Source organism: Aythya marila (genome assembly GCF_965140915.1).
Source record: "Aythya marila genome assembly, contig: HAP1_HAP1_SCAFFOLD_154, whole genome shotgun sequence".
NCBI classification, from domain to species: domain Eukaryota; kingdom Metazoa; phylum Chordata; class Aves; order Anseriformes; family Anatidae; genus Aythya; species Aythya marila.
Window position 1 is genome coordinate 1006715 of NW_028137218.1, and position 9571 is coordinate 1016285.

The 9571-nt window shown below is 49.3% G+C and overlaps 1 protein-coding gene across 1 annotated transcript; it reads left to right on the forward strand.

Annotated features, from left to right (window-relative positions):
- Positions 1-4043: 4043 nt before the first annotated feature.
- Positions 4044-4967, forward strand: LOC309891068 (olfactory receptor 14I1-like; the record flags this gene model as incomplete). The annotated part of the gene is made up of 1 exon (XM_082785454.1): positions 4044-4967. One exon carries the CDS (start codon positions 4044-4046, stop codon positions 4965-4967), a length of 924 nt encoding a protein of 307 aa, XP_082641580.1.
- Positions 4968-9571: the final 4604 nt, after the last annotated feature.

Sequence of the window (9571 nt, forward strand, 5' to 3'; positions counted from 1 at the left end):
TGTGGATGCTGGCTGTGAGGTCACTTCTGTCCCAGCCCCTGGCTGGCCAACAGCAGGGAGGCAGAGCCTCCGGGGTCATAAAGGCCATTAGAAAGCTGCCCCCGGCAAGATGACATTTATGGGAGGCCAGGGGAAAGCCAGGAAAATAAAGTGGCAGGTTTGGTGGAGAGAAGACTGAAGTGGCTAAGAGAAAGGAAAGATTTGGAAGAGAGAAAAGGGTTTCAGGTAAGGGTGCTAATGCTGGAAAATATTCAAGTTTGGCAATATTTCTAACTTGCAACCTTAGGACATACATGTAGTCCTACCCGAAATGCCATCCCTCACCCTGAACAAATCCACTGCTCTAATCCCCAACATCAAATCCTACCTTGAACTCAAACTCCAAACACATCTCCTGTTACCATTAGTCTTAACCTATTGATCACCCTAATCTCAGGCCTTTAATTTCGATTATTAAATTCACAGTTTTAATAGCAGCCCTTATCCCCAAACAAAGCAGATAATAAAACCGTAACCAAAAATCTAGCCCATACCTTAAACAGTGACTGGCTACCCAAAGCAGAACACCAAAGCCTCCCTCTAAGACTCGGACAAATCCCTAAACCTGGAAAGCAAGATCTAATCCCTAGACCCTAACTTGAAGACCTAACTCCCAAATCCCTGCACTCTGATCATGTAATCAAATCAGGTTGGCCCCAAGAGCCTGATATAGATCTGGCCAGGTCATAGGGCTCAAGGAGATGGGTGGGGATGTTCTTCTGAGGTAGGTCACCTGTGCCTCAGGATCTCAAGAGGAGGCCCATGGCTATGCAGGTGGGTGTTGGAGTATTGTGCCTAAGGGCCTGATAGGCCGCCTTCAGGCACATGGCTGGTGTATCATAGAATGATAGAATATCCCGAGTTGGAAGGGACCCATAAGGATCATCGAGCTCAACTACTGGCACCACACAAGTCTACCCAAAAATTCAGACCATATGACTGAGAGCACTGTCCAAACCCTTCTTAAACTTCAGCAGGCTTGGTGCTGTGACTATGTCCGTTGGGAGCCTGTTCCAGTGGGAGACCACTGAAAATAATAAAATAATAAACAAAGAAAATAATTCGGTGCCTGCCCCTCCATTCTCCCTCATGAGGAAGCTGTAGACCACGATGAGGTCTCCCCTCAGCCTCCTCTTTTCCAGGCTGAACAGACCAAGTGACCTCAGCCGCTCCTCATACGTCTACCCCTTAGGTCCTTCATCATCTCTGTAGTCCTTCTCTGGACGCTCTCCAATAGTTCCACAAAGAAACCCATGTGAGCCTCACCCATAACCTAAATCTCCCCTCTTTTAGTTTAAAACCATTCTCCCTTCTTCTGTCATTAAGTGATTGAGAAAATAAAATAATAATAATAAAAAAAACCTCCATCTTTTTAATAAGCCCTCTTTAAGTACTGAAAATTTGCAATGAGGTCACCCCAGAGCCTTCTCATCTCCAGGCTGAACATCCCCAGCCATCCCCTGGGGGTCAGTACTGGGTCCAGTCTTGTTCAACTTATTCATCCTAGACAATGCAACAGAGTGCAACCTTAGCAAATGTGCTGAAGATACAAAACTGGGAGGAGGGGCTGATACTCCAGAAGTCTGTGCCGCCATTTGGAGGGACCTCAGTAGACTGTAGAGCAAGGCAGTGAGGAACCTCATTAAGTTCAAGAAAGGCAAGTGCAAGGTCCTTCTCCTAGGAGGAATAACCCCATGCACCAGTAGAGGTTGGGCGGTGACCTGTTATAAAGCAGCTCTGCAGAGAAGGACAAGGCAGTCCTGGTAGACAGCATGTTAGCCATGAGTCAGCAATGTTCCCTTGCACCAGCAATGTTCCCTTGGCCAAGAAGGCCAACGGTATCCTGGGGTGCATTTCAAAGAGTGTTGCCAGCAGGTCAAGAGAGGTGATCCTCCCCCTCTACTCAGCCCTGGTGAGGCCTCAACTGGAGCATTGTGTCCAGTTCTGGGCCTCCCAGTACATGGAACATGGAACTGTCCCAGTACAGGGACATGGAACTACTGAAGAGAGTCCAGAGGAGGGCTACAAAGACGATGAGGAGACTGCAGTATCTCTTATACAAGGATAGGCTGAGAGAGCGGGGCTTGTTTAGCTTGGAGAAGAGAAGTCAGAGAGGGGATGTCCCTTAGAGGGGGATGAGAGAGATATGTTCTAGGGGAGTTTTCTATATTTTTTTAGCTAAAGATCCCATGTTAGGGAAAAGGCAAAAAGGAAGGCAATATTTTTAGGAGGCATACCCTGACAAAATGCTAATACTTACATTTCCAGTCTCTGAAGTTCTCATGGAATCTATCTTATACAACGTCTGGCACCTCAGAGGTGCTGTACTTGAGAAGAAGTTAAGAGAAATCCCAACTTTTTGTATTGAAAGTTCTGGGCCCCATTTGAGCCTTAAGACAACAAACTCAGGATGAGATGTCTCAACTGAGTCCTTGTGATCTCTTGCCTCAGCTTGGGAAAATGGGATTCCTGCCAGTCACAGTCTGGGTGTTCTGCCTAAAAGTGGAAGAGGACAAGGTGATTCTTTGATGCAACTCCTCCTGATAGGAGAAATGACACTGCTGAAAGTAAGTGTCACTCCTCATCTGGCGGAGGGATCATAGGGGATTGCGTCAGCCTGTTTCAAAGTTGGTTCCCTGAAGGCCCAGTGACAGACATCTCAAGGGACACAAAAGAGGGCAGGGAAAGTGAGGCCTTGGGATGGAGCTTTGCAGCTGAGCTGGGCTGGGCTCCTGGGTCCAAGGGGAGCTCCTGGCAAGCAGGCAGTGCTGCAAGGAGACAGCTCTGGCCAGGAGCAGCTCCTCTGCTCAGAACAGCAGCAGGGCTGGGGGCACTGCCTGCAGGGGACAAGGGCAACTGAGAGAAGGGAAGGAGATGTTAAAGGCAGTGTGGAGGCGGGATGCTGAGAGCTCAGTGCAGGAGAAATCTTCGCAGCCCTGAACAGGGTAAGTCTCTGTCTGCAGGGCAATGCAGATGCAAGTATCCTGGGGGTCTCTTCTACAGTTGTCAGTTCCATGGCTGGTAGTCCCGAGGGATCTGTGGCTCTAAACTACAGTAATATAGGTTTCCTGGCTTATATACTAACTTCTCCAGTGCAGATGATGGGGCTGTTTCCTGGATCAATGATTTCCTGCCTAAGCTGTCAGAGGGGCAGGACATGAGGTTTCCTTCTCACAGGGCTGGTGGCAGGCTGTGAAGCCAGGGTGCAGGCAGGGTGCCCAGGGCTGTGGTGCCGAGCAGGGTCCATGCTGTGCCCCAGGGCAATGTGCTGGGGCAGGGCCTCTGCTGCCTGCCAGGCTCAGCACTCAGCCTGCAGAGGAGCTGCCCAGGGAGCTGTGGGCTGAAGCTGTGGCTGGTAGGAGCAGGGCAGGGTCCTGCTGGTGTGCAGAGGCTGCTGCCTTGTTCAGACTGCTCACAGATCCACAGCACCCCAGGGGCAACCTTAGGCAAGAACAAAAGGTAAGGCTAGCACATGCACTAACGGAAGGGAAGGAAATCTCTGGTGTTTCTCATTTCTTTTACCTGCCTTGAAGGAGAGTCATGGGGCATGATAATGGAGTTGTCAGGCTGTGTCCTTCACTGAGGCTTTCAGAGCATGACACTGAAAGAGAACTGTAGGTCGATGAAGAGCCTCAGAATTTCTCTTCACACCCCTCTCCTTACAGAGAACACCAGCACCACCTTTAGTGTTCCTCATGGGATTGCTGGATGTCCTGCATGGAACCTGAAAATAGAGGTGCCTCTGGCTATTGGGCACCACAGATTCATCCCCAGCGCCCTTCACCGGATATTGTAGGGTAGTACTGACTTCTGCTGAGCCCTCAGAGGATCTGCCTGGACATTGAGGCACCTCAGAGAGAATAAAAAAGAGCTCATAAGGAAGACACAGTGTATCTTGTTGAGGAGGAATCTCTGAAACACAGTAGCAGTTTTGCTCAGACAAGTCTCACTACTGTGACTCTATTTTTCCTCCAGGGAAAGGCATCCATACCCAGAGGCAGCAAATGTCCAACAGCAGCTTCCCAACAGAGTTCATCCTCCTGCCATTTGCAGACACACGCCAGCTGCAGCTCCTGCACTTCGGGCTCTTCCTGGGCATCTACCTGGCTGCCCTCCTGGGCAACGGCCTCATCCTCACAGCTGTAGCCTGCAACCACCACCTCCACACCCCCATGTACTTCTTCCTCCTCAACCTCGCCCTCATCGACCTGGGCACTATTACCACCACTGTCCCCAAAGCCATGGCCAACTCCCTGTGGGACATCCGGGCCATTTCCTATGCAGGCTGTGCTACCCAGGTCTTTTTCTTTGTTGTCTTTGTCACAGCAGAATTTTACCTACTCACGATCATGGCCTATGACCGCTACATTGCCATCTGCAAACCCCTGCACTACAGGACAATAATGACCAGCAGGACTTGTGTCAACATGGCAGCAGCTGCCTGGGGCTGTACTTTTCTCTATGCTGTCCTGCACACTGCCAATACCTTTTCCCTACCCCTCTGCCAAGGCAATGCCCTGGACCAGTTCTTCTGTGAAATTCCCCAGATCCTCAGGCTCTCCTGCTCAGTTGCCTACCTCAGAGAAGTTGGGCTTCTTGGGATTAGTGTCTGTTTATTATTTGGTTGTTTTGTTTTCCTTGTGCTGTCCTATGTGCAGATCTTCAGAGTTGTGCTGAGGATCCCCTCCCATCAAGGACGGCACAAAGCCTTTTCCACATGCCTCCCTCACCTGGCTGTGGTCTCTCTGTTCATAAGCACTGCCACATTTGCCTACCTGAAACCCCCCTCCGTGTCCTCCTCATCCCTAAATCTTTTGCTGGCAGTTCTGTACTCGGTGGTGCCTCCAGCAGTGAACCCCCTCATCTACAGCATGAGGAACCAGGAGCTGAAGGATGCAGTGTGGAAAGTGATGACTGGAGGTTTTTGAGAAGCAAATAACTGCATGTCCATTGCATATCACTCATAATGTATCTCATAATGTAACTCATTAAAGGCCAAGGAAGATCTTGGTGTTTTTTTTGGTTTTGTTTTGTTTTGTTTTGTTTTGTTTTTTTCTTTTTGCTTTAATTATGTAGTGATATATTTTAAAAAAATAAAAAACCCTTTTTCTTCCCCTTCCAGTTCACTACTGAATGTCTCATGTGACTCTGAGACTTGGTATAAAAGAGGTGTATTTAATGGGCAATTAAATATTTAATGTGTATTTAACTAAAAGATGGTTCCTGCAGTGACTTGCTTGCCTGAGATGCTTCCTCAGAGAAAGGTGGTGGCACTTGGCTGTGTGCAGAGGTTGAGGGGAAAAAAGTCCTGGCATAGCAGCAATGCCAGGGAGCCCCAGGGCTTGGTCTGTCCAAATCAGCTCTCCATTTCACCTCCCACACTCTCCTACAGAGCTCTTGTGTTGCTGCGAGGACTGCTCTTGTCGCTTGCTCACTGTGCTGCTGTGGGGCAGTCCTGTGTCCACTGGCAGGGACAGGCCAGGGGCTCTTCTCTAACACAGCTTGCTCTATACCAGCATCTCCAGTATAAAAGGGGATCTGCTCAGGGCAGTGCCTGAAAGCCCAGCTCTTCTCCCAAAGATGCTCTCATGGATATTTCAAAGAAACGGACTTGAAAGAGGTTCCTGGCTTTGCTTGTTTCTCTGTGGACTCAGGCAGATAAGATAGGAGTCCCAGGATCATATTTTAGGCAGGAAGGGATGATTCCATTCCTGCCTGTTGGTGCCCAGCACCCATGAGATTTTGACTTCACTGGCCTGTATCCACAGCATGAAAGGCTGTCTTCCTGGGAGAGTCAGGGAGGACCAGCAGAGCAGGGGCTGGGCTTGGACCTTGTTCTCTGGACACCCTGGCAGATGCTGCCTCAGGCCAATGGTCCAAGAGCAGCCCCTTGCAACCACCATTCCCAGCTCTGGGCTCTCGCCCCAGCTCACACAGATGGTTTCTTCCTCTGGATATGGACACTAAATGACTACATCAGGAGTCCATGTTTCCCTTCTGCATATGAGACTGCACCCGGTGTGGGTGTGGTGAGATGAACCTGAATGAGCCCAAGTGCCATAAGCTGTTCCCTAAGGGAGCCAGCCATGAATTCCAGTGGGACAGAGAGAGTCTAAAGTTCACTTCCCATTGGAGGTACGGTCCCCTAGAATACCATCTGAATAAAGCAATCCTAGTCATCATAACTGTCACATCAACTCCTTCTCTGCAGAATTTGTCTAAAATATATGTTTTCCCAAAGTATATATAAAGTTCTTGAATCACTTTTCCACACATGGGTGGGCATTTCCTTTAGGATGCAATGGAGATGCTAAAGGCTGCATGAGGAAACGTGAGTCTGGACATGTAGAAGACCTTCTGAAGCATGAGCTGGTTGGCAGGCAGAGTACCCGAGAGACTGTGAACGGCATGCATCTGGTGCTCCAGGGGGGGCTAGAAAGAAGCTTCCTGAGCACAACAGCTCCTTGTGTCCCTTTGGATGCTGGCTGTGAGGTCACTTCTGTCCCAGCCCCTGTCTGGACAACAGCAGGGAGGCAGAGCCTCTGAGGTCACAAAGGCTTTCAGGAAGCTGCCCCCAACAGGGTGACTCCTTTGGGGAGGCCAGGGGAAATCTGGGTGAATAAAGGTGGGAAATTTGGGGGAGAGAAGAGGGACTTGGCTAACAGAAAGGAAAGATCTGGAAGAGGTGAGAGGGGTTCAGGCAACGCTGTGCTGCTGCAACACTTACTAGGAAAACATCCATGTCATGCCCTGGCAATATTTCTAAGCAGTAACTGTAAGCCTTACCGCTACAGCTAAATGCTGTCCCTCTCTCTGCAAGGAATCCACTACTCTTACTCCTAATCCCAAATCTCACCTGGCGTGGGTGTCGCGTTAAGGGGTGTAGCTGATTAACCGTTACGGGCCCGGTCAGATTCAGGGTACTGAACCAGTCGGACATTCACCAAAAACACATTAACCGTCTGGGGGTCCGTTTGGACATTCACCAAAAATGCATTAACCGTCTGGGGGTCTGGTTAGATTCAGAACACTGGACTATCATGGATAACCACCCTCACCCTCGTTGCATTCATGAGAGCTATCACAATGCAATCAAGTATGGTTTATTACAGCAACAGATAATCAGGTTCTTTTGGATTGCCGGTGATAGGGACTGTCTGCAAAAGCAAGCTAGTATGCATGAAATACACAGGTGTTATAGGTGTTACAGATGTTACAGGTGTTATAGGTGTTGTAGGTGTTACAGATGTTACAGGTGTTATAGATGTTATAGATGTTACAGGTGTTACAGGTGTCACAGGTGTCACAGGTGCGCAGCCTAGAAATAAACGCGTTAAAAGGATCAAAGACTCTATAGAGATTTATAAGCAAGTATTCAGATGTCACCCAAAGGCGTCCCAATGAGGGGGGAAGAGAGGCTCAGCCCGTTGACTGATCCCAGGAGTCAGGAGGTCCTAAGGATGTTGTATTTCCTCGGGATGGTATCTCTCCTGACGGTGGTATCTTCCCTAACATCCCCTTTCTCTTGGGCCAATTTATATTATTTTCTATTTTTTAGGTGGAGCTTGAGTGGCTCTAGTCAAGCATATCTTAGTTATGATTGGTGTAAAGTTTTCCCGTCTCCATTTAAAGTAATAGCCTTCGAGAAATTCAGGGCGCATGCTTAGTGAGGGGTGGTCGCACCTTGGAGGCGGGTAGCTTTTGGGATGGAGGTGTGTTTTGGTATTATAATGATATTATAATGAGCAAAAAGTACACTAGGGTACAGCATTTGTCAAAACATGACAGATCTTTGGCTCAGGGTGGCAAAAAGTGCAGCTTTGTGCACAAGAACAATCGAGGCCCCACCTGATTACAGAGCCTAGCCGTGGTGTCTCCACTCCACTCTACGTTCTGTGCTGTTCCTTGGAGCTAGCACACCAAGTTTCCCCAGCGCGATAGCATCTAAGGTTGGGAGCCCAGGAAACGCTCAGGTAATGCAGTTATGCCCTACCCTGAAAGCCTCTTCAATGCTGTACCCTTTCCTTAAAAATGGGAATGTTAGTTTTATTTTCCTAGTTACTTCAGGCATTTACACCACAGGCAGTCCACTCATGTGCCTAAGCTCTCAAACACCTTTTAGAAAGTACTGTCTCTAAATTACCACTTCTCCATTAATCTACTCCCAATTTTGGGGAGGAGAGAGATATGTTAAAGGGGAGGTTTATATTATTTAGCTAAATGACAAGGGACAGCTCGCAGGTGAGTGACAAGGCACAAATAGAGGCCACATTTTTAGGCAGTCTGCACTGACAAAACTCTAATACCTACATTCCCAGTCTCTGAAGTCCTAACTTAAAGGATTACCGCTAAGACAGACACCTTTGTGCACCTCAAATGTCAAGTGGTGTTTACATTTGAACAACTCACTGCTCTTCTCTATCTCCTGTAATTACTGTGGGAGTTTAGCCTATATTATTTTTTACATATCTGAGCAGAGGTGAAAGAAATCCCAAATTGTGTGGGTTTGTGGCTGATAAGGAAGGTTCTGGGGGACAGTGAGGCCTTGGGATGGAGCTCTGCAGCTGAGCTGGGCTGGGCTCCTGGGCCCAAGGGGAGCTCCTGGAAAGCGGGCAGCGCTGCAGAGAGACAGCTCTGCCCAGGAGCAACTCCTCTACACAGCACAGCAGGGCTGGGGGCACTGCCTGCAGGGGACAAGGGCGGCTGAGAGAAGGGAGGGAGATGTTAAAGTCAATGTGGAGGGGGGATGCTGAGAGCTCACTGCGGGAGAAATCTTCACAACCCTGAACAGGGTAAGTCTCTGGCTACAGGGCAATGCAGCTGTTCTTCCTGGTGCCATCTACAGATTTGCTGGCAAATCCCACAGCCTATGGGAGCTTTCAGGAGGACTCAGGACTCAGGAGGAGTTTTTTTGGATAAGAGGAAAATGACAAATTCCAGAGCAGGGATTACCTTCCAAAGCTGTCAGAGGGACAAAACATAAGGTTTCCTTCTTGTGGGGCCAGCTGCAAGTTGTGCAGCCGGGCGTTTAGACGGGGTGGCCAGGGCTGTGGTGCAGAGCAGGGTCCCTGCTGTGCCCCAGGGGCTGTGTGCCGGGGCAGGGCCTCTGCTGCCTGCCAGGCTCAGCACTCAGCCTGCCTGGGGAGCTGCCCAGGACACTGTGAGGAGAAGCTGTAGAAGGAAGGAGGCCACCCAGAAGAGTAGGGGGGAGTCTTCTGCTTCCCAGAGCCTGCTACCTGGGGCAGGTACCTGTCTCAGAGACCACCACCAGTCCCTGGTGGTCTTTATCATGTACCTACAGGGCAGTACTGACCCTTCCAGAGAGCAAAGTTGACTAACCTGGTCTCTTAGGCATTCTTAGGCAACCAAATCAAAAGCTCCAGGCAGAAGCATGTATTCTTCCCTGGAAAAGGCAGTGTGTCTTGTTAAGGATGTTTCAATGAGATATGGCTTAGGTTTTGCTCAGAAAACACTATCTAACTTGCCTCTTTAAATTCCTCCATAAATAGGCTGCTATGCCCAGAAGCAGCAA